Raw genomic sequence first — 24,221 nt, 5'->3', positions numbered from 1 at the left:
ATATACATTAATTTCAATAGTATTAATTACAAGGAGAAAATGGTCTTAGCGGCTCTATCTCTTCTTCTTCTTCATGCAAATGAAACCTTCTTCTTCTTATTCTTCTCGTCATCGTCGTTGGCAACACTCTCGTCACCTTGTCTCTTCAATTTAGCATTTTTTCTTCTAACTGAACGAGCCAGCGAAGCCTTGGATCTGAGCTCATCTTTAACAACCTCCAATTCATCCTTCTTTCTTTGATCTTTCCTATCAATCTCCTTCTTCCTGAGTTCCCTTATCTCTTCAAGTCTTTTGGATTTTTCTAACTTTGATTCCGAAACTTTGTCCTTGTCATCATTCACCTGTCTGATTAATCTATTCATCGTCACATCATCTCCATCTGGAATAAATTTCTTACCTTTTTTACCCTTCCTTTTGATAGCACCTGGATTAACAGTCTCATTCAATATAGGAAGATCCAATTCTTTCTCACTGTATTTCTTCGCCTTGGGTCTCTTTCCATAAAGTTGTGTTATTCTCAAGTGCTTCTTCAACTCTTTACCCTTCATGATTCGTTTTGTAGATTTCGGGGTTAGCTTGGAATGCGACATCAGTAGGTTACGGGCTTCAGAATCCTCCCGCAATTCCGGAGTCACCGTTTTCATGGAAGTGGGAACTCCCTCTTTCTTCGATGTTCTTCTTTGCTTTCCCATTACTGATTCTTGATGAAATTAACAAAGTAGATCCAAAAACCTTCGAATGAAATAAATTTTAAAATTTTTTATATCTTGCCGAATACCTCAAATGTAATCTCTGCAAGTCCTAAAATGTAGCTTGACTAGATGAGAAAATGAGATTATACCTATCATTCATCATCGTACCCTCCCATCGATCCACTCTCTATAGATTCGGTATCTAACCTTTCTGTTGGCCTCCATATCAAAGGACTGACCCGCAAATTGGAAGTACTATTGTTATTATCCTGATTACTTCCCAGTATTTTCACCCCCTCCAAATTTTTATCGAACATACTCATATTCAGTCCTTTCTTAAATGCTAAAAGAGAGCCGATTCTATGTTCATTAAGAGTTCGAGCAATTTTCATCACGGATTCCATTTTTCTCTCCAAAATTTGATCTTTGCTCATATTGAATAGCTGTCTCCGAGCCTCCGTCTCTGCCTCATCCTCTGGCTGTGAAGGCTCTAAGTTACTCATTGTAGTGGTCTGTAAGACTTCTGGAACGTTTTCGTCTATGTTACTTGATAGTGTTTCTGCTTCATTTTTCCCTACCTCTTTTTGATTTAAATCATTGAATTCACTCTCCAATTTATCCCTCATAACCTTTTCGATGTGACTGACCTTGTGGAATTTCACTGTAGGTATTCCGGATTTCATGAACTCCAAATAATCGCCCAATTTAGAGAGAAGCTCCGTCTTGGAATGGACCTGGCAAAAGCAACCAGGCAATGATTCATGTGGAATAATCTTGAAAGGCAAACAAATATCGTTTTGTAACTGTTTTAAATTCGCCATAGACTTCCCGTCGGAAGAGGATGAAGAACCAACCATTAAAAAATTTGAACCTATAGCTTGGTTATCCATCCGTTTGAGACGTTTCACGGTATCGCCAATTACAGCGGTTCTTGTAGATGACATAGATGGTGTGGGATTCAAGTCCATATTTTCATCGCTTCTCGAAAGACTTACCTCAAATGGTGATGAATAAGGAAGAAATTGTCCTTGATTATTGTTGACTTTCAGTCTAATCTCCTCGGCTTCCTCGGGCAATTGAGATATGTCAGTATTATCCGAATGAGAGTTTAGAATATTGGACAAAACGTCGAACGAACTTAAGTCCTTATCAAACAACTGGGTATCGTCAGAGTCAGATCTCAAAAGCACTTTATCGACAAAATCAAGCTTAATTTTCTCTATCCGACCAGAATTGAACAATCTTAATGACAAACTTTCCAATTGAACATCACTCATCCTCAACTTTGAGCATAATGTTTGGAAAGAAAGCTTGGTGAAAATGCTCAAATACTTCAGAATATACCTGACCTGCACGATCTCGGTAACATGAGGAAGAAAATCCCTGAGAAACAAATCTTCAGAGACAAGCTGAGCGAACTGATCGCCGCGGATGATTTGATTGTACCGATCTATATCCACATCATGAACAGAATTATACGCAGACATCAACAACTTGATGTTTTCCAATTTCAAAAAGCCCTGGAAATCACTTGACTTGAAGGGATTAATCTCAGACTCACTTAGAATGTTGCTCACTATGAATTTAACTAACACCCCTATTCTTTTATCATCACCGCATTCGTTAAATCCCTTGAAAGAATCCTGAAAATACTTGTTAGCGGCTTTAAAATCGTCATCGTACATCGCCACCAAGCCGGAACATTCCATTATTGTACCCGTTATCCGTGATTGGGGTATTCCGGAGACGGAAGAGTTTGCCAACTTTGTCAATCGAGCCAACTCGGCCAAATTGAACTTATACTTGGAGGAAATCACCATCTCTGAAGCGAGAACATCTAATAAATAGGAACTTCGAATTCCATCGGTGGAATTAAGCACAATGCTCTCTAATTTGATAAGAATCTCCGAAGCATTTTCATAATCTCCTTCAGAAATCAATGAGTTGGCCATACATAAACTCACTCTCACGTAAATCTTCTTTTCAATGGTAGTTGCGTTTTCCACAGTAGTAAGATAGTCTAAAAACCTCTGGTAGATGGCCTTCAAAAAGACTTGAGGTATATTACAGCCTCTATCAAATCGATGCAAGAGTTTGGAAATGGACGAATCTCGATAAGATTTGGAAACCTGTCTTGCCTGAAGAAAGAATAATCCAACATATTTTACTATGCCATCATAATTGGCCATTTCTTGGCATACTTTGATTGCCTGCTTGATGGCCTTGAAAATGTAGTCGTTTTGAGAATACTCAGAACTTTTGCGCAAGTCTATGATCTTTTCAAATATCTGTAAAGCTGAATTATAATCCTCATCCTCCTTATGCTCTTTACCAAGGAAATATTGACCTTCTATATCGAGGTCAGAATTGTCATCAGACATTTCGGAATTATTGCCGCTTTTGTCCTCATCGGCATTACTATATTCTTCAAATGAAAGCTCTTCTTCTTCTTCGTCATCATCATAAATATCGTCTGCCCAGTCAGACATGCCGTAAAGAGAGATGATGAGGAGACGAGGGCATTCTGTCTATGCGATATCGAAATATAAATCTCCCCCTGCTCTCTTCTCTCTCTCTATTTTTTCTTATGCTTTCTTTTTTGTTTAGAGCTTGTGCGTACATAGATTACAATAACTATCTCAAGCTCATCCGTCCAATGATAGATTCTTGGTCATTTCTTCCATTTCCCTTCTTTCTGTATCCAAGTAATCTTCTAGTTGCTGTTCCTCAATCCTTTTTTCCTCGTATGATTTATCGAAATCATCGTCGTCATCTGCATCATATGCATCATCTTCCAGATATCTATCAGGATCCATTATTTGATTCATCTGAGCATCGTGTTCTAGTTGCTTCTTCATATCTTCTTCTTCTCTATACAAAACGAAATCACCCATGGATCCTCTGTAGTTCGTTTTCAACTCCTCCCTTTTAGTGTTGCGATACTGCTGTTGTCGAATATACTTATTTCTGTCCGATGACCTCAAATGATGAAAAGGTACCGTATTGGGGTGGAGTCTATGAAATATTGCGTTCTTATCTTGCTGCCTTTGTTGTTGTAAGGGACGAAACATTCGGTCTACTCGCCCTTCGATTCGATCATTAAGCGTTTCTAGCGCTCCTATACTTTCCGCATCTGAGTGGCACTTGGTGAGCGAATCAAGGCTGTCAAAGTACTTTCCTGTATCTTCCTCTTTGAATCCATCACTTGAATAGTGTAGAAATGTTGTATTATTATTATCACGGGAACCGGTAGTGTTGTCATTTGTCTTTGAAGGCATACATCCTTCCTTATCTGAGATTTTCATCTCTTCATAATCTCCTTCCTTATCGGAGTTGTATATCTTGGAATATTCTATGCTTGTATTACTGGGCGAAGATTCACTAAAGAGAGATGTCGAAGGAGATGGAGATTGGACCGGTAGTATCTTCATGCCAAGAACCTTAGAAACGATTTGCCTGAACGTTATCACACACCGTTCTGATATATATATTTTTGGGGAAAAAATATTATTATTTGGTCTGATATACACGACTTCTCTCTCTATCTATAGCTTGGATAACATCAACTAGATGAGAACGTGAATCCAATCACCTGACAATTTTTCATTTTTCATCGCCGGAGGAGTCAAATAAAAAATGGGGAAAACATTTTGTTCTATGGGTCATTTGCTTCTTTTAAAACAGGCAGTTATAATTTTTGTACGATGTTTACACGTTCTTTTCTCAGACCCGCTACAAGAGCATGGACGGTTCAGGCTAAACGTTATTATGCAATATCGGCCAAGCAATTGGACTTACTTTCCAATCACGTCGATAAAGTCGATCCTGAGATGAATGAACTTCTGAAGGAAGAAAGACAGAGACAGAAGAAATCGATCACTTTGATTCCCTCTGAGAATTTCACCTCTGAAGCTGTTATGGACTTACTTGGATCTGAGTTGCAAAACAAGTACTCTGAAGGTTATCCCGGAGAGAGATACTACGGTGGTAACGAGATCATTGATAAAGTCGAGTCATTGTGTCAGAAGAGAGCTTTGGAGGCCTACGGCTTAAATCCTGATAAGTGGGGCGTTAATGTTCAGGCCTTGTCTGGTGCTCCTGCCAATCTATATGCATATTCTGCTGTGATGAATGTTGGAGACAGATTAATGGGTCTTGACCTTCCTCATGGTGGGCATTTGTCTCACGGTTATCAAACTAAATCCCATAAGATTTCCTTTGTATCTAAATATTTCCAGACGATGCCTTATAGAGTCGATGAGACTACTGGCTTGATTGATTATGACATGTTGGAGAAAACAGCCACCCTTTTCAGACCAAAGATCATTGTTGCTGGTGCCTCTGCATATCCAAGGATTATCGATTATAAGAGGATGAAGCAGATAGCTGACAAGGTTGGTGCTTATTTAATGTCCGATATGGCTCATATATCTGGTATGGTTGCTGCCGGTGTTACAGATTCTCCATTCCCATACTCTGATATTGTCACAACTACCACCCACAAATCCCTAAGAGGCCCTAGAGGTGCTATGATCTTCTTCAGAAAGGGTATAAGAAGAGTCACCAAAAAGGGAAAGGAAATTCCTTACGATTTGGAGGATAAGATCAACTTTTCTGTTTTTCCTGCCCACCAAGGAGGTCCCCATAACAACGTCATTGGTGCCTTAGCTGTTGCATTGAAGCAGGCTATGACTCCAGAGTTCAAGGAATATCAAGAGAATATTGTTAAAAATGCCTCTGCCTTTTCCGACTCCCTTAACAAGAAAGGCTTTGATATGGTTACTGGTGGTACCAACACTCATTTGATTTTGATTGATTTAAGATCTAAGAACATTGATGGGGCTAGGGTTGAAGCCGTTCTAGAGAGAATGAACATCGCTGCCAACAAAAACACCATTCCAACTGATAGCTCAGCCATGTTCCCTAACGGATTGAGAGTTGGAACTCCTGCTATGACAACCAGAGGCTTCATGGCTCCTGAGTTTGATAAAGTCGCCGAGTTCATTGACCGTGCCGTGCAAATAGCTGTTGATTTGAAGAGTAAAGAGCAAGGTGGAAAAGCCAAGGAAAAATTGGCCAACTTCAAGAAATTGGCAGATTGTGATCCTAGAATCAAGGCCTTGGACGCTGAAGTCGTTACCTTTGCCTCTGAGTACCCTAATCCAGGAGATCATTGATTAAACAACTAAATAGAGTTACATTTATTTATGTATTAAATGCAAGTCAGATGTACTTTAAATGCGCGCCAAATAAAACTACACCGTAAATTTACACTCGCTTGGCGCGCATCACACTCAGATGGATTACCAGTCTCGATCAAATGTAAACATTTTCGTACGGATGTAAATATTGAGTCTTCATTAAAGAAACCTCTTTCTACCACTTCAGCTAACTCTTCACACAATATTATGGATTGTTTAGATAACTGGACTGCTATTGAAAATAGGCTACTCAATTATTTAAAGGACCCGCAGAGCTGCGATCACGGGGAAGCCCTTAAATATGTCACTTCAGTTCTTGACAGTTTGAATCAATGCATCCTTCATAAGGCTGCCAATTTTGACGCTGAGCTCTATAAGAGATCCAAACTTTGTATTAGAGTTCTGGATATATTCGATAACAAGGAAATACTGATAATAAATGCATGGCTAGTACTTATAGAGTCTCTTCTGCACTATCGTGAATGCACACCTCTTGCAGTGACAGATCTATGGTGGACATTCGGTCTATTTTCATCGATACTGCCCTATGATGATACCAACTTTACCGAAGCTCCAAATTGGAGAACAATGTTTGAAGGTTTTAGATACAAGAAGAATGTCTATTCTTTGGAGACGGTATCTCTGATGACACAATTCAATGTTTTGTTGCTCAAGTTGTACAGTAAATCGGCTCAAGCAAAGTATGGGGATCTAATTTCAATGAAAGAAATGATTGAGCTAACCAAAAAAGGATCGAATTTCAGTGCCTGGTTTGAAGGATTACCAGAAGATGGGTTTTGTGACATGTCACGGGAGCTTTCATTGATATGTCAGAAATTGGTGTCCCATTCACCCTGTGATTATTCAGTAAGACTATTGCTACTTTTGAGATGTCTTTCATACGATGCTCAATGTGAGACTATTGACTCCGATCTTCTCACACTGATCAGATCTGCTCTTAATAAGACCAATCGGCCTTTATTGAATTCTACCAGGCAAATGTTCAAAGAGATATTGAGCACTTATAAGTCTAAAAATATAGACACGACTCAATTGAGACAGGTTTCCATGATTTATGATGAAACCCATTCATTAGATCAAGAAATTGATAGCGATTCAAGTACTAGTTCTTCTGCATTAACAGAGCTATTGGATGGGATGGAGATTGTTCAGTTCTCCAAGTTTTCGAGAATGCTAGCCACTTGCAGTGATTGGTCCCTATTAGATTCTTTATCGTTTGGGAAAGGGCTCTATAATGCCATCAAAGAAGCTAATTTTACCGATCCAGATTCTCAATACATGATCTGCTCAACACTTTCGTTTATAAGACGTGCTGGGGATGTCAGGATCGGTAGGATCGTTCATATCCTTGATTATATCATCATCAAAATCAAGAATATGCAAGTGTGTGATCATTCAGTTTTCGTTAACTCGGTACTTGAAGATCTTTTTGATATATTATCCATGAAATCACAGCCAAAGAGAGTGCGAAATGTGTCCAACTTGTTCTTTCACTTTGGTGGAGAATTATTAACCACTGACAATCAGTCGGCACTACAGTTTTGGAATAGATGCGTAGATATAGAGTATCACATCGTTTTGAACTCGGTGGATGAAAGTGAAAGGAAGCTTAACTTTACCTCTTTCAAGACTAAATCGGAAAGAATAGCCAATTTGCTTCTTGAGACGTCTGAATATCAAAATGCTGCACAATTTCTTTCTAAAGTGTTCAGTTATCCTGATTGCTCCACCATTTTTGAATACGAGACTTGTTTGATGCAAAATGACTTTTCCGTTCCCGTGAAGCTAGCCGTTAAGCTGCTTTTGATGTCTCAAAGTCCAGAGTTACTACTTCTTATCTCCCAGAAGGAATCATATTTGGTTGCTCTTGCTGATAGACTAGTTTCAGTATTAACTTCAACAAAGCATTATGCTTGCCAAAAGCTAGTGTCTAAAATCATCATTTTACTAAAGAATGAACTCCATGACAATGGGCTTTTCTTGTATTTTCTCTCAAGGATAGCCTTTGTCATGGAATTCAATATGACTTTTAAATCAATGGGAAACCTCGAATTTGAACCGGAATCGGACGTTTATTCTCTCCGAAAAATTATCAAGGCTCATATTTACATCTTACAATCGTTCTCGTCTACGTTTGATCCAGATAAGTCTCTTCTCAATGCCTATAATAATTTGCTTGAGTTTTGGCGAAGACCTAATACCACATCTATTCTGGATTATGAGATAGACGTCATTGTGTCGGCCGCAGAGGTATTTGAATATCATTACTTGTTCTGTCCTGCGGCAAGTTTTCTTGAACCATATGTCAAAACACAACTTGTTAATCTTCCTAGCAGACAGCAGCGTCGTGTCGCGCTAGAGCTTGCCAAGTGTTACTTTTACCTGCACCAGCCAGCACATTTCTGCTCGTTGAATGATATTTTTATTGGACAAGATGACGTTGCATCGATGTCATACAGATTGTTGAAGTTGTGGATAAATCTACGGCTTGGAAATTCGCCAAAACAGCTTGAAGATCAATACAATATTCTTTTGTCACGGCTTTCTGAAGATACCTTCTCCATCTCAAAGGAAAGGAATAGGTACGCGGTAATTGACAAGCTTTTCTTACTATCTCAGGTATCCAATGAGTACTCATTGCTGTGTGCAAGCAATAGCCAGTATGTCTGTTCTGTGATATCCTCAAAGCGTGCAATTCGAATTCTACAGTCCATTCTGAAGAATTTCATGTTGCAATCTAACAGCTCTTCCTTTGGTCTTAACTTGAGCTCTAAGGTGTTGCTCAAGTACCGCTTTTCCAAATCAATGATAGAATGTTACGAAACATTGCTTGAAAATCTCCATCAATCGGGATTGGGTAAAGAATTTGATTATTTCACTAAAGAGTTCTGGACTTTTGTCAATTCACAACCATCCCTGTATGTAAAATCACGCTGTTTGTTCCAATTTGCCATCTACTACTCTTATCAAAATCGTCTCGTTGAAGCAAAAAGGTGTTTGGATCTTGCTACCTCGCAATATATACATCTTGGGATAATGGACAAACTCTTGGGACTAACCAAACTCCTGGCCAACGAAATCTACTATGAGAAGTTGGGTGACAGCCAGACATTTTTAGGCTTTGTTCACCAGTATGATCATTGCATAAAGCAATTGCTTGGAGCAGTTCCCATGCAGAGTTCTAAGACAAAATTCTCCAACGCTGAGATCCTTCGGTCTTATGATTATAGCAATGATACCGACATGCTAACGAAGAACTGGATGAGTATTCAATTAACGAGGTCACTGTCACCGTATTGGCAGCATACAGAATCGCCATTTCCCTCTTCAGACAAACTCTTTGCTGCCAGAGTTCAGTTCAATGAGCGTTGTACCTACTCAAGCGCTTATTCCACCCTTCAGATCCTCAATGACTCGGTTATTTCCTTTCCTTCTTCTTGCTCTGTAAAGAATATGGGGACGGAGGTATCCACAGTTTCTAATTCTGCTGAAGTGTTTTCAGCTGCTTGTTCAGATTTGCGGGCATCGAGTTCTGTTGAGTTTAAAGATAGTCTGTTACGACTAGCGCTATCTATTATTACTATGATTCCGTGTTCTAGTGTTGACAGCGCTAAAAAATGGATTAGCCGCTGGAAGGACTATGCCAACAGTTACAATAGTCGCCAATTTGCAATTGAGAGGTGTCTATCAAAGACAATTGAAGATCCAAAAGTCTTCTTATCGCCACACTTCAGTTTTGAAGTTTCAGAAGTTGACTCTCTTACTTGTCAACAGTTGACAAATATTATTCCTGATGACTGGATGGTAATTGAGCTCGAATGCATGCCCCTGGAAAGTGGACTGACCGTTACTCGAATTAAATCGCAGGATTCAAATCCATTGGTTGTGAGGCTACCATTTGGGTGGCAAAGGGGAGGTGACATTCATGAACGGTTCACTGTTACCGATGCGATTCAAGCATTTGAGGAGATTATTAAGAAAAGTGATGAGACTACCGCGTATGAAGTCACCTCTAGAATACGCACCAAGGAGGACAAGGCTGAATGGTGGTCAATTCGAAAGGGTCTCGATAAGGGTCTTGGTCGGCTATTGAGGAAGATGGAATCATGTTGGTTTGGTGGGTTTGGGTCTTTATTTGGATCCATGCTGTTTACTGAACGGGTTGTGAAGGATTTTAAAAATACCCTCGTCGAAGCAATTGTATTTCGTTTGCCAAAGGGTACCTCAAGCAAAGTTGTGGATCGATTGAATGGGTTAGAAACATGGATTTTTGAAATGTTTCTTCAACTTCAAGAAAACCCTGATGACCAGGATTCGTTAACTGAAGATCTTGTTTACTTTGTCTTGGACACTATTTCTGGTTATGGTGAAGACATTGCCTATGATGAAGTAGACGTCAATAAACTTTGTCAAGAGATTGGGCAATATCAATTAGGAGTTCCATCTTGTGGTGACAGTATTCATCATATCATATTGGTAGCGTCTGGAGAATGCGTCAAGTTGCCCTGGGAGTCGATACCATCTCTCCGAAATAAGTCTGTCTCAAGGATGCCAAGTTTGGGGATGATTACGGAATATCTTCAAGATAATCATTCTCTTTTGGAGGAAGGAATTAATCCCGGTAATGGGTACTATGTGCTCAATCCTGGAGGAGATTTAATGAAGACAGAACAGAGATTCAAAGATAAATTTGAGACGATGGCTGGATGGGAAGGAGTTTGCAATAACAAGCCAACTGAGAATGATATACTGAAATCCTTTGAGAGGTCAGATCTATACTTCTATGCTGGACATGGAGGAGGAGAGCAATACATTAGATCAAAGACGATCAAATCCTCTTCTAAAATCCCTCCATGTTTATTGATGGGATGCTCTTCTGGATACCTGCATGTTGAAGGTGACTTTTATCCCTATGGAACCGTATATCATTACTTGGCAGGCAAATGTCCCATGATTCTTGCAAATTTATGGGATGTAACGGACAAAGACTTGGATAAATTCACATTAAATGTGCTTGAAAAATGGGGTCTTCTTGTTGACTACGATTCATTTGCTTCTATGGATGAGGATCCAGAAGTCTTGACGATTTGTAGATGTGTGGCTGACAGCAGAGATGTTTGCAAGTTGAAGTATTTAAACGGGGCTGCACCAGTGGTCTATGGGCTTCCATTGAAGTTGAAGCCTAACGATACAGATATATAGAGAAATGATACATTAATTATATGATATAGATGCTTAGAAAATATTTGCTTATTGAACGGGAGACGAGTGTAGCACTGAGTATTCATAAAGATGAGTGAGAAATGAGCTAGATATGTCATCTGGTATCAACGCAATGAAAGATCCAGAAGGTTTGAAATAGTCAAGGATCTTGTTGTAGAGTTCCTTCCTGTCACTGAGAATGCTTTTCAGATTGAATACGGCGTGCTGGTCGGTATAGGAAAATAGGGTGTCAGCTTCGCTAAAGCAAATAACTGTGGCATTATTATCGTCTAAAGTGGAACTCTTAAAAGAGGTTGATGCCGTCCTCATTTTGTCAAAAGCGTCAACAAGTTTTGTATAACAAATAAGGTCGACTACTTTGGTGGTTTTGAAAAGCCATCCAATCTGCTCGTTTTCCATCAATCCGAACTCACCTCCCGCCAGAAAGTACATTTTGGACAATCTAAAAGCATCCCCATCACCATGTTTCCTGGATACGTTGCAAAATAATTGGAGATCTTTGGGATAGTAAAGTATAGGATCCGTATCTTTTTTCTTATGCTCGATCAACGGTGCCAATATGTACTGAAAGGATTGATCTGTAACAACGTTATTCTTAGTTAATTGCATTGGCACCAGCAAAGAACGGGGAACGACTAGTCTTGAGAAGTATGCCATTCTTGGTGGGGAATCTAAAGTGGCGGTGAAAGGGCTTGATTTCAAGCTCTTGTAGCTGTCAATCCTACTCTTTTCTGAGATCAGCGACGGACGACTAATCCATTTTGCGGGATTACAGAATACAGGACTTTGCTCAATATCCGTTGCCTTTATCAATGCCCTTTTGAATGAGGTACTATTGGTCGAAGTGACCCTTCTTAAAAGCCTATTGCTGAACCTCGTGGGCATCACTGGGCTTAGAATAGAAAAGAATATATATAGCTCAATCCCAGATCTTGTTCACGCGGCCACGACTAATAGAAATTTAAATGTCCCTCGTAGGGATTCTCAAATTCCAGGGTCTCTGCACCCGGCTTCCATAATTATGATTCAATGCATTATGGAATGTTTGGAATGGTGCTGAAGAATCAAGTTTCAAAGTATAAACTATTAGTGAAGTTACAGATGGAAGAAAACGACAAGCACATATTTTTTAACTTAGCTCGCCAACAATATATGTCGAGATCCGGAGAATCATCTCTCAGTGCTAAAAAATTGCAGTACTACTTATTTGATCAACTACTCAACATGGTGCGATCTCCGGGAAGAACTAAGAAATAACAATTAAAGGCATAACATATATTTAAAATCTTGAGAAATATTAGTAAAAGAAATACGGTTCCAACCTCAAATCGTCACGACAAACACAACAAACCGCAAAACTCACTCTTGACTCTATGCATCATTCTTTTTTTCACCGTCATGCCCTTCAATCTCTATCTTCCTCCAGGCAAACCCAGGCTTAAGCTTTCTATACAACTCGTCAACGTCCTCCAACGCCAATCCTTTAGTTTCTGGCACACAAGTGAAGATGAAGATGAATCCAAAAACCATACATCCAAAGAAAACATAACCATAAGCGAAGTGAATGGCACCAGCAATAAATGGAGTAAAGAAACCAATCAAGAATCCCCATAACCAATTACCCATGGAAGCAATGGCCATACCCTTAGCTCTAATACGCATAGGATACGACTCTGACACAACAACGTAAGGGCCAGGTCCCCAACTTATTGAGAAGAAGAACATGTAAAGACAAACTAGGAAAATCATTCCACCACCCACTGACTTTTTAGGATCAACACCGTATTCATGTGGATAAAGGGCCTTGACTCCGATGGTGGCAAAGACAAGCAAGCATATTGCCAATGCTGCGGAACCAACAAGCAAAGTCACTCTTCTTCCAAAATGATCCATGGTATATAGAGGCACAAATGTTGAGCCAAAGAAAACAACACCAATAATAATGGATGTCACGTAACTGTTATCTAGAGCAACCGAAGCAAACACAGTGTTCGAGTAATAGAAGAAATAATTGGCACCAGTCAATTGTAGCAATGCTTGTAATATAACACCCATAACAACTCTGTAGAAGATCTTAGGCCTACCTGTAACCAACTCTTTCCAAGAAGAGTTACCTGCAAGCTCTTCCGCTTCGACACCCTCCAACAAAGCGTCAATTTCCCTTTGGATCAAAGGAGAAGCGTCAGGAACTCTGGTAACTCTCGAAAGAGAGTGCTTGGCTCTATCAATACGATTATTCTTCACCAAGAAACGTGGGGACTCTGGAGCAAATATCAAGCCACAGATAAGAAGCAAAGCAAAAGCAAAGCACAATCCTAAAGGAATTCTCCACGAACGAGAATCAATGTAGTTCTTGTTACTGCCATAACATGCACAGTAACCCAAGAAAAGACCAGCAGATTGCATTAACTGATAAACTGTGACCATCGTTCCTCTTATATCCATCGGTGCCAACTCGGAAATATACATAGGACATAAGACACAATTACATCCAACAGAAAGTCCAGTTAAGATTCTGCCAACGAAATACTGGACCCAAGAGTGATTTGCGGCAATCTGGATAACGGTACCAACGATGTAGATGCAGGTGCTGAACAAAATACCCTCACGTCTTCCCCACATGTCTCCTAACCTTCCGAGGGTCACACCACCAAAAGTAGCACCCATGTTAAAGATCGAGACAATTAAACCCATCCTAACCTCCGATAGATAGTAGTCCTTATCTGAATCACTCCACTGGCCAAATCTTTCTAGATAGTCTGGGGTGTTGACAATTCCAGAAATAGTACCACTATCCCAGCCGTAGATAAAAGCGCCAAAAGATATCAAGAAAGTAATGATAGTGAGAGCTAAGTAAGACCCGTGCTCTTCTTTGGGAATCTGACTATCCTTAGCTGCAGGAGCATCATTACTTAAAATGTTCTCCTTTTCAGAGGTCTCGCCTACTAGTGAAGACGACTCAGAACCCTGTTCTTGTATATTAAGCTCTTCCGACATTTTGAATAATCTCTGATAGAACTCAAATATTATCCACAACTTTGAGCAGAAAGTACCCTGTTTATACCTGAAATCTTATAATTTTGAAGGGCATATCTGCAGCCTAAAGGGGAAATGCCACCTATGACCATGAGTTATTGTCTATTTTTCGCTGTATCAAATTGCCGTTGACATAGGGACTCTTTGTCTAGAAATGTGGGTAGAAAATGCCCCCACATTTGATGAATTGCCTATTGTTCTTATTTCACCAATGTCTGGAAATGTGTGAAGTAAAAGTCCCCACATTTGACGGAGGCCTATTGTACTTAGTTCACCCTAACTAAAGACCTTCCGGGCGACAGAAACGGAATTCAGAAAACACCGCGCAAGCCACGAGATAAAGGGGGAGAAAAATACAGGATTTCCTGCACGATCACAGGCTGCAATGATGACTTAGCTGCCACACATGAGGATTTCATGTGTCTAATGTCATCCCCCACGTTGTCAAACATATATATATAGGTCCATGACTACCTCTTGACGGTAAATCTTTTTTCCTAACCATAGAATGATTTATGGTTTTTATCAAATACTTGTTGTTGGACAAAGTGGTTATCGCTCCAATGAGTTGCTCAACCGCCACGTGCCTTCCACCTGAAGTTCGAGATCCCTCGTAAAAGTCAATGGTTTCTCCTTCGCATTCATTTGAGCCATTGAACGAGGAGGTTTGTCAGCCGAAATTCAACTCGAGTTGAAGAAGCAGTTACGTAGATATAACGAATTCCGTAGAGGACAAATACAAGCATTTTCTCGGTCAGTTTTCAATGTCCGGGTGAATGTTGAGTTGTGAATAGCTAAAAGCTAACAGCTTGCTTCCCAATCACTATAGTTTGATCTGAGATGGCTTTTTTCTATGCTTCAGATCTTATAAGTTGATTCAATCCTTCACGTTTTTCAATCCCTCACGTTTTTCGTACTTGTTGATGTCCGACATCAAAAGTAGGTACTTCTGCTCTCTTTTGTCACTTCTCTCCTTTCTCTGAGTCTGTCGCCAGATAATTTCCTTCTTCTTTAACTCCTCGATTTCCGTCTCCATATCCTCTATGTCTTTTTGAATTCTGTTCTTCTTTTGATTCAACTTATCTTTCTTCTGAAGAAGTTGCTTCTTCTCCAAGGTCAAGTCTTTAATCTTCTTTTCGTGGTCCTTAATCTTCTCATCGTGTTCTTCCTGAAAAGATTTGTGACATCTTAATTCAGAGTCATAAGTTCTCTTCTCGTCCAAATATTTCTCATCAACTTCCGTCTGCTGAGCATATATCTCTTCAAACCTTTTTGATAGATTCGACACTTCGATATCCAATTTGGCAACCGCTTGACGTAAAGACTCGACCTTTTTATAATTACGGCTCTCGTCAGCCATGTTTGATCTATTATTCAAGTTTTCGATTTCAGATTTCAAGGCAGTAGATCTTTTTCGCCAATCATTCTTCAACTTCTTCAATTTTGCCTTCTCACGATCAATGGCATTCTGAGTAGTCACGACGGACTCCTGTAAAGTTGCAAGAGGAGTTGAAGGTTTGGATTCCGTCAAAGTGCGATTCTTGTGAACAGTACTAACTGTTGTTGCAGCGAAATGTCTCAACTCTCCATTATCCAATATCTTGATGAAGTCAATATCGTATTGTGATAATGGACTTAATCCATTTACCATGACCAATTCTCGGCCGTATAATCCAGCCGATGATACATGCTCCCAGATAATACCGTTGACCCTGACTAACAACTGGTCAAGGCTGATGTTTCTTAATTCAAATGCCACAGCAGTTTCCCCAGTATACCAAACAAAGCATTGCGGAGAACCGTTAGAGGATCTAACATAGTCCTCTACCGCGGGATCGGCTGCAACAACAGCGTTATGCTGATAATAATCGCCCGAGTATAGATCTTTTCTGCCAAACATGGTTCGTGCAGCATTAACAAATACCCATAATGGCTGTTGGACTCTGACACCCATATATTTGATCTTTTTTTCAAGATATGGGTTCAATTTGCCCTTTGTAGGAGTCAGATTATTATTCAAAATGGGAAAAAGTAACGGAAACAAAGCTACCCGGCAATAATTCTCAAAATTCTGGGCCACAACCAGACTTGAAGAGGAAATATCATTCATTATTCCCATTTGTTTGTCTAGAGGAAAAGAGGCGGGAGTATCTGAAGTATTTGTGGTAGATGTATTACCGTCGAAAGTATGTTCAGCGTCAGAATTTGGTAATTGAGAGTCTCCCAGAGAAAACGCTTGCTCCGCTGCGGTCGAATAGTTATCCTGTAGGAGAAGAGATGGTAATACTGATTTGGAAACATCTCTGGGAACATTTATGGTCTCGACAACTGTCGAGTTTGCTTTTACTTTCTTCTCGTAATGATGAATACCAGATAAGGAGGGTAATCTTGAATGAACATTCAAACTCTTTAAACTTGTAGACGAAGTTCCGGAAGAGCCAAGCCTTGAGTGAGCACGACGACGTTTTGGTATTGCGACGGTAGTAATGTTATCAAGAGATTTCGAGATACTGTTGTAAAAGACAACTTTTGATAGAAAAGGGCTGATCCTATGCAATATGGTATAAACAGCCAAGGTAGAGTAGAAGAATTCGACAAAGTAGTCAAATCCAAAAACTATACGGGAAGCACTCTCGATATTAGAGAAAGAAAGGTGATATACCAATAGCTTGAGAGGATTTCTATGCGACCCTATATATGTTGATCCTAATAAATCCGTAAGTGCAGACGATGGATGAGTGTTTTTGTAGCTCTCCGACTGGTCTTGAAGTTTTGGCTGTTGAAGTTGATCTTGTGAGGAAGTTAGGGATGAATGTAAAATGAATGGTAGTGCAAGATGAAGATCACCCAATTGGATAAACTTGATCAAATACTGAATGAATCGTTCGACAAACAAGAGCAAAACACAGGATACTATAGCATCAAGGACTTGACGATGTCTAGTGGAAGTGAGACGAGCAGCCAAGAAAGCCTTGGCCAATAATTTGGTGTACTCCAAAATGGAAGGATTCACCAGTAGGATGGTTCCTACTAGAAGGGAATCAAAGGAGAACCATGAGAGAAAATATGTGACAGAATGATCCTCGGAAGAATTAGGAAGAGTGGAATGCAATCCCAAAAGCCTATGCTTAAAAAGCAAAGATATGGAAGACTCGAAGAACTTGGGGCTACCTAAAAGGATGTAAAAAAGTAAGAATAGTACACTGAGCCAACTGGGGAGAACCATCAAGATGGTGAGAGTAGCAAAAGTGTCTATAAGGGGGTACGGCGGAATGACTGCTCCACCGGAAGAAGTGGCTCCCGTAGGAGATGAACCTCCAGCCGAATTGTCACTGCTCTGAAGCAGATCCTGTGATACACGGGGAGCTTCCTTTGGCATAACAAAGATAATTCAGGTACTGGAAGCTGAAGTGGCCGGAGTTGTAGTCGGGTCAACTCTTTTTCTTTCGCCATTTTGTTTGTTTTAATGGTCCTCTACTTTTCAGGGCGCTGAGATTAACTGAATTTGCCGCGCCAGGAAATGAGCCGATAGATAGATGATCGACGGGACTATTCTGCAATTGTATAAATGAATATAATACCAGTTCAATGGTATGTTGGTTTGAGTTGGCTGGAGATTTCCTTTGTTAGAGCTTGCAGGTTTCGCTTGCTCTCATCAATTGAAATGTCTTTGCAAGCTATCAGATTTTCATCTTCACCCATCAAATTGAATATACTCAATCAACTACTAATCCCTTACCAAAGCGAGTATATGGATATAGATTCCATGGCACCTGGTGAGGGATGCCAATTTTCTGGCTTCGATGCAATTAAAGGTATGTACACCAGGGGAGCTCCTGCAATTATGCTTGTTGGATGTTTCTCTGTAGTGGTTGAGTTGGATAGGGCTATCAATAAAGGTGAGGCCGAACTATTAGGTTATAACTTAGAAAATAGGGCTATGTTTGAACATAGGTTTATGGAAAGATTAAAATCATTGGTTGAATCAAGGCCTACAGCTGTAAATTTGGCTAATGGTTGTGAGAAGATTCGGAGTATTGTTAATGCGGAGAAGCTGAACGATTTGAGCTCGCTTTTCAATTGTATTCTTACCTTCAGTAGTAACTTATATAAAGACGACTTACAGGCCAATCTTAGTATCGGCAAAAATGGTGTGAAGTACATTTACGATGAATTGGAAAGTGAAAACTTTCATGGAGATTTTGCTGTCATGACTATCTGCAACACGGGCTCTTTGGCTACTTCTGGTCATGGCACTGCTTTAGGTATCGTCAGATCTCTTCATGAAAGGGCCAGATTGGATGCTGGTAATGGAGCCTTTCAAATGTCCCATGTCTATGCCTGCGAAACCCGTCCCTACAATCAAGGATCCAGACTAAGTGCTTATGAACTCAAGTATGAAAAAATACCATTCACTTTGATTACTGATAGTATGGCAAGCTTCTTAGTTGAAACTCTATGTTCTCAAGGTAAGGCCACTTCTAGAGGCTTGCGAGACCCTGCTCCTGTCAAGTTCATTATTGTTGGCGCCGATAGGATTGTGAAAAACGGTGATTTGGCCAATAAGATCGGCACTTTCCAACTTTCATTGATTGCTTCCTTGTATCCTTCTGTAAACTTTATTGCTGCTGCTCCTACTACCACCATTGATAATTCCCACTCAATCGGAGACGAGATAGTCATTGAGCAGCGACCAGAAAGAGAGTTATGCGAGGTGAGAGGAGGTGAAATTGAAAAAGCTTCGGGAGACTTTGCTATCGATCCTACTACGGACCATGTCAAGTTGACTAAAGTGAGAATAGCACCTCGGGGTATTCACGTATGGAATCCCTCCTTTGACGTTACTCCTCATAAGAACATCGATTGTATTGTTACTGAACTCGGATACATCTTGAAAGACTCCAGTGGGGAGTTCCACATGTAATATATACGGACAAATGTATTCTTAAAGAAACAAACAAAAATAAAGACAAAAACAATACAACAAGCAACACATAAAGACAGCCTTATTCACAGTCTCTAGAAACCGCCATTACCAAATCCTGCACCCGTTGGATTGTAGTTAAGAGATGCACCGGTAGGAATTCCTGTACCATTGGTAATAAGCAACCTATGAGGAGCGTTAGACTCTTCATCCTCGTCATCTTCTTTCTTAGACTCTCTATCTTTCAAGTCGCTATAAAGTTCGGCGATCTTGGTCTGAGTCTCCTTGGCAACTGAAATCTCGTATGGCTTGATCAAGTCTCCAAGAGTGTAAAGCCACGAGAGTTCCATAACCTTGTCATAGTTTACCAACGAGTAGCAAGAGTACAACGTGGCAATCGTACATTCACGGTTGCCAGTTTCCACAAAGTATTCTAACAACTCTGTAGCGACCTTTGATTGTTCGGACATGGCAGCAGTCTCGATTGCCTCGGACCACAGTTTGTCTGTTTTCAATAGAGTGATTGCCTTGTTCCATTTCTTGTTTTTACGGTAAATTATGGCAGCAATCTTTCTGAAAAATATAAGGTCATGTTTTTCCAATCTTTCAGCTAGGCCGATTTGATCGAATTTATCGTGAGCTTCAATGACAGACTGAAGGGATTTGTAATCCTCTTCCTCAATCAATAGGTCATGGTAAGCCTGATTAACAATAGAGTTATTCTTGTCAAGTATCGAAATAATAAATGGCTTGATCAATGGCAAGTTATCTGATTTTTGGAAGATTCTCACAACACGAGGCAAGTCCAAGCGCAAAACAAGTGCGGCAAGCAAGTCATTCAATAAAGAAGGATGGAAATTTGTGTAGAAGTTTATAGCCTTGAAGTAAATTTCCAAGTTCGAAACTTTGACAATAATTTCCTTGAAGGAAGCATGATCAAATGCACATTCTGAATGATCCATCATCGTAAGCGCAGCATTATCCCACTCGTCATAATGCTTGTAAAGGAAAACCAACTCTGGCCAGAGATGGGCCTCATCACAAGCTTCGATCACCTTAGGCATATTGATACGAGACCAGAACAATTTTAAGTGTTCCATGGTCTTCTCCGGTTGGTACTTTGTGTAAAGAATAGCCAACTCGGTGAACATACCCATGTGTGCTCTTTCTAGAGCCAAACCATTTTCAAACAATGAGATTAACTGGCTGAAATATCCGTTGTATTCATATTGAGTTACCAACTCGTCCAATTCCTCAGCATGAACAATCAAATTGAGGCCACATATTTGTGCAAGGCGAAATTCTTTATTGTCAAGACATGCCTGATTAACTTGCTTCCACACACCGACATTAGAAGCTTTACGTGCACAGTCAACTGCACCTTGATAATCGTTGAGATAGACCAAAGTGGAAGCCAACTTAGCGTAGTTGGAAATATTAGAGTAGATCAATTTGGCGGCCTGGTAGTTTGCGGCGTCATATAGCTTGTCACCAATTGTTTCCAAATCTGCAACATTAGATAACTGCAAGAACTTCCCCATGCCATCAAGGTTGTCCAAGGTAGCATAAGCATTAATAAGTGCACCATCCACGACAGGTTCCTGCAAAGTCTCACGAGCCATCTTCAAATATGGAACAAGTGATTCCTCCTTACCGGCATGTTCTGCAATATCAATAACTTGCTCAAAGTTGGATGGATCCTGAGCTTTCAGGTAAGATTCGATAGCCTCCGAAACACGTAAACCATTAAGCTGAGCGGCTCCAAGCTGAGACCAAATTTGAGGTTTATCGAGCTTCTCAGAATAATCGCTAGCGCGGTCCAACGACATAATATCATCCGTGAGAACGTGCATTGCTTCAGGATACTTTTCAAACTTATCATAAATGGCAAATGCTTCTTCATAAAGATTATTCTCAATACAAAGAGGTGCCACTTCTTCTGGATCATAGGCATCGATCTTCTCAACGTATCCCATGACCCTGGATGGATCAACTTTAATCGCAGTCAAAATCAGAAGAGCTTGAAGGGATGGATTGTCGTTGAATGGAGAAGGTTCGATGATGATCTTCTCGAGTAATTCAACCAACTCGTTAGTCAAACCATTGTCCATGAATGCCTTAACGGCTATAGACACTGGTTGAGGATCTTCCAATTCTGGGATAGCAGTACCAACGATTTGATCGATAAGTTGACGTCTGTGCTGATTATCATCAGATAACACGATGGCCCATAATTGGGCGTCACATCTATTGAGCACATAGCGAGCTTGATACTTGTACATAGCATTTTCGTTGGTGATCTGAACCAATTCAGCATCGTTTTGGCCCTTTTCATAAGCAATGTATGCCAAAGATGGATCTCTCTTCTCACAGTACTTACCGACGACTAATGTGTTATACTGATCATTCTCTTTCAAAAACTTCTCAGGATTATTGTTGGAGTCGATGTAGATCTTTGCTAGGGTATCATAGACAGCCCCGTCAGTAACACCCTGCTGCAAGGAAGCTTCTAAAAATGGTAAGAGAATCTTTAGTCTGTTACGCTTTTCCACTTCGTCGCAGAGCTCACCAATTGGAACACGGCCAACTACAGACAAAAGTAATGTCTTGACGATGTTTTCATCACAGTCAACGTCAAGTAAGGCGGCAACTACCTGGGGAGTTTTTGATGGATTGACCTGCTGAGCGTAAACCTCAATAAATTTGAAGTACTTGTTCTTGTAAAGATAGAGAATCAAGTCATGGACATAATCATAACGATCACAAACAATTATCAACGGCAATTGATCTTCCAAATTGGCATCCTTCAAAAAGTTCTTTACTTTTTCACCATTGTAAACGTTATTGTCTCTAACCACACGCTCAATCTCTTTTGTCTGTCCCATCTTGGCGGCAGATTGAATGTACTTAAGAACAACATCGGAATCCTGTGTTGTGTTAACAATCGATGCCAAGTAGTAGTACAATCCTTCAGTACAATCGTACTCTTCAAAAATCTTGATCAAAGTTGGAGCACTTACCAAGTCAGAATACTTTGTGGCAACCTGAATGACAGTTTGTAGGTTCTGAGTCTTGTTCTTACTGGCGAGCATAGAGCGCAAACAGGCAATCGTCTGTTCAACACTAAGCTTACCGAAGTATGCAACAAGCCAGTCAGCCGGAATTTCTGCGCCATGCTGCGTAATAACACGCTTGATATCCTTAGTATCATCGTATAATTCGAGAGCACGTTGATTTAAGTTAGCTTTCTCACACAAAGCAGCTATTGTTGGTCTATCGTAGTGAGAGAACATATTGTTGCCCAAAATAGCATCAGCTACTTGAGGGGCGTTGAGCAAATTGACTTGAAGAAGACGTGTTTGCAACTCGCCCTGAGCAGGCTTATCATCTTTAAGGGCGTCAAGTAAAAAGGCAGTACCTTGCTGAATGTAATTCTGAGAAAAGAAAATGTCAGCAATCTGCTCGATCTTCAAATCAGGTTGAGAAACCAATAGCTGAGTAGAAAACTCGGCAGCCTTATCAGGGTTAACACGCAAAATGCTCTGAATAAGAGCAGTGTAGTTCGGATGAAAGTCAACCTTCTCACAGAAAGGTAAAATCTTGTCGGTCTGTCCTAATTCGGCAAGACAATTAACCACTTTCGAGGAAGAATTGGCCTTGTAGTACACAGCCAATGCAAGAGGAATACTGGAAGACTTGACAAGGTCACCCATTTCCTCTGAGCAAGTCAACTTATCTTCTTTCAAGTATTTTTCCAAAGTATCAGCACGGTTCTGTTGGACTAAGGGTCTAACTAACTCTAAAGATTCAAACTTGTTAAGCGAGCCACGATCAAGTAAGAACACCAAATACTGCAAGATTGGAGCCGGTTGACCCGGTTGGGCGGATAATGCCTTTAATCTGTTGATAGTATCAGGAGTTCTTAGTTGAGCAGAAGATGCTGCAATTTTGACAGCTGCTTGATAGTCACCGGTGGCCAACGACTGGTTGAATTGCTGAGTAAACAAGGTCTCTGCACCGGGCAAGCCAGCTCTGGAAGCCAAGCTTAGAGCCAAGTCAACATCAGCCAAGTTGGAAAGAATGTATGGAACAATACGATCGGTTGCAATTTCCACAGCCAGAACGGCACCTGCACGGTTGACGGTAATTAGTCCGCGACCGTCATTGAATTTGGCAGCAGTAAATATTGGATCTGAAGAAATTCTGTTGAGGAATATCTTCTTGCCACTCTCTAGATCGTATAAATGTATGAAGCCAAACTTTGTGAGAATGTAGACAACACCGTATTTGTCAGAAACCTGAATTGACACAGGGAAATCGTTGGCAATTTCCGATGGAAAGAAGATTTCAACACTCTTTTTCTGATAAGCAGGAGCATTGGGCTGATGTTCAATCTCAAGCAAGTGCAAAGTGCCACCGGTGGCAGTACGGGAAGCGCATGCAAATACCTGAGTATCAGCGGCGGCACTCTGCTGACGGAATTTACCAAAGCAGCACACGTGACCTTCAATTGGTTGTGAGATGTTTCTTTCCTTGGAATACAACTGAATATGGCCAACAACACGGTTGTTCTCCTGAGCAATGCCACAAAGGGCAAACCATGAGGAGTCATAGTTGCTAACCATCTGGGTCAGTTGGCAACTGGCCAAGGAAACATGACGAGCAGTCAACTGAACAGGACCATTTTCGGTACCATCCAGCACATTCCAAAGATAGATGTGGTTTGCGCTCACAAGGCCAATCTCTTTGTCGTTAAGCCACTGCCAAAAGATGACAGGCTCGTGCATCACATTGGATTTGAGTCTCTGTTTAGTGCCAAGGTTGAAAACCTGCAACGTAGTGCCATTCGCACGAAGGGCTATAATGAAATCGGAAGGATTCATAATAACCGAATCTGCGCTCATACTCTTGCGAGTTAGTTGGTTGTTGTTCTTCAAGTCAACAATGGCAACTGTGTTCTTCGTGTCAGAAGTTTCACGGCAGCACACATAGTGGTCAGATTGAAGGGTAGTGCACATAAAGTTAAAACTGGCCGGGTTGATGCCCAAGGACTGCAGTTGGCACACGTCAATGAGGTCAATAGGAGGGTTATCGGACATTTTTGTTGTCTTTCGTTTGTTAGAT

General features: G+C 40.5%; 8 protein-coding genes across 8 annotated transcripts; 3 read left to right on the top strand and 5 right to left on the bottom strand.

Annotated features, from left to right (window-relative positions):
- Positions 1 to 71: 71 nt before the first annotated feature.
- On the bottom strand, positions 72 to 644 carry FOA43_003300 (uncharacterized protein; the record flags this gene model as incomplete). The annotated part of the gene is made up of 1 exon (XM_038923551.1): positions 72 to 644. The coding sequence occupies one exon, from the start codon at positions 642 to 644 to the stop codon at positions 72 to 74; it is 573 nt and encodes a 190-aa protein (XP_038779479.1).
- Positions 645 to 844: 200 nt separating this feature from the next.
- On the bottom strand, positions 845 to 3,181 carry FOA43_003299 (uncharacterized protein; the record flags this gene model as incomplete). The annotated part of the gene is made up of 1 exon (XM_038923550.1): positions 845 to 3,181. One exon carries the CDS (start codon positions 3,179 to 3,181, stop codon positions 845 to 847), a length of 2,337 nt encoding a protein of 778 aa, XP_038779478.1.
- A 1,215-nt stretch (positions 3,182 to 4,396) lies between these two features.
- Positions 4,397 to 5,869, top strand: SHM1 (glycine hydroxymethyltransferase shm1; the record flags this gene model as incomplete). Its single annotated transcript, XM_038923549.1, has 1 exon — positions 4,397 to 5,869. The coding sequence occupies one exon, from the start codon at positions 4,397 to 4,399 to the stop codon at positions 5,867 to 5,869; it is 1,473 nt and encodes a 490-aa protein (XP_038779477.1).
- A 231-nt stretch (positions 5,870 to 6,100) lies between these two features.
- FOA43_003297 (uncharacterized protein) lies at positions 6,101 to 11,116 on the top strand (the record flags this gene model as incomplete). Its single annotated transcript, XM_038923548.1, has 1 exon — positions 6,101 to 11,116. The coding sequence occupies one exon, from the start codon at positions 6,101 to 6,103 to the stop codon at positions 11,114 to 11,116; it is 5,016 nt and encodes a 1,671-aa protein (XP_038779476.1).
- A 1,392-nt stretch (positions 11,117 to 12,508) lies between these two features.
- FOA43_003296 (uncharacterized protein) lies at positions 12,509 to 14,134 on the bottom strand (the record flags this gene model as incomplete). Its single annotated transcript, XM_038923547.1, has 1 exon — positions 12,509 to 14,134. One exon carries the CDS (start codon positions 14,132 to 14,134, stop codon positions 12,509 to 12,511), a length of 1,626 nt encoding a protein of 541 aa, XP_038779475.1.
- A 916-nt stretch (positions 14,135 to 15,050) lies between these two features.
- On the bottom strand, positions 15,051 to 17,552 carry FOA43_003295 (uncharacterized protein; the record flags this gene model as incomplete). Its single annotated transcript, XM_038923546.1, has 1 exon — positions 15,051 to 17,552. The coding sequence occupies one exon, from the start codon at positions 17,550 to 17,552 to the stop codon at positions 15,051 to 15,053; it is 2,502 nt and encodes an 833-aa protein (XP_038779474.1).
- A 372-nt stretch (positions 17,553 to 17,924) lies between these two features.
- On the top strand, positions 17,925 to 19,097 carry FOA43_003294 (uncharacterized protein; the record flags this gene model as incomplete). Its single annotated transcript, XM_038923545.1, has 1 exon — positions 17,925 to 19,097. The coding sequence occupies one exon, from the start codon at positions 17,925 to 17,927 to the stop codon at positions 19,095 to 19,097; it is 1,173 nt and encodes a 390-aa protein (XP_038779473.1).
- Positions 19,098 to 19,192: 95 nt separating this feature from the next.
- Positions 19,193 to 24,196, bottom strand: CHC1 (Clathrin heavy chain; the record flags this gene model as incomplete). Its single annotated transcript, XM_038923544.1, has 1 exon — positions 19,193 to 24,196. The coding sequence occupies one exon, from the start codon at positions 24,194 to 24,196 to the stop codon at positions 19,193 to 19,195; it is 5,004 nt and encodes a 1,667-aa protein (XP_038779472.1).
- Positions 24,197 to 24,221: the final 25 nt, after the last annotated feature.

Source organism: Brettanomyces nanus, chromosome 4, assembly GCF_011074865.1.
Source record: "Brettanomyces nanus chromosome 4, complete sequence".
Classification (NCBI taxonomy): Eukaryota; Fungi; Ascomycota; class Pichiomycetes; order Pichiales; family Pichiaceae; genus Brettanomyces; species Brettanomyces nanus.
The sequence above is the reverse complement of the archived record's forward strand: the minus strand, read 5'-3'. Positions and strand labels throughout refer to the sequence as shown.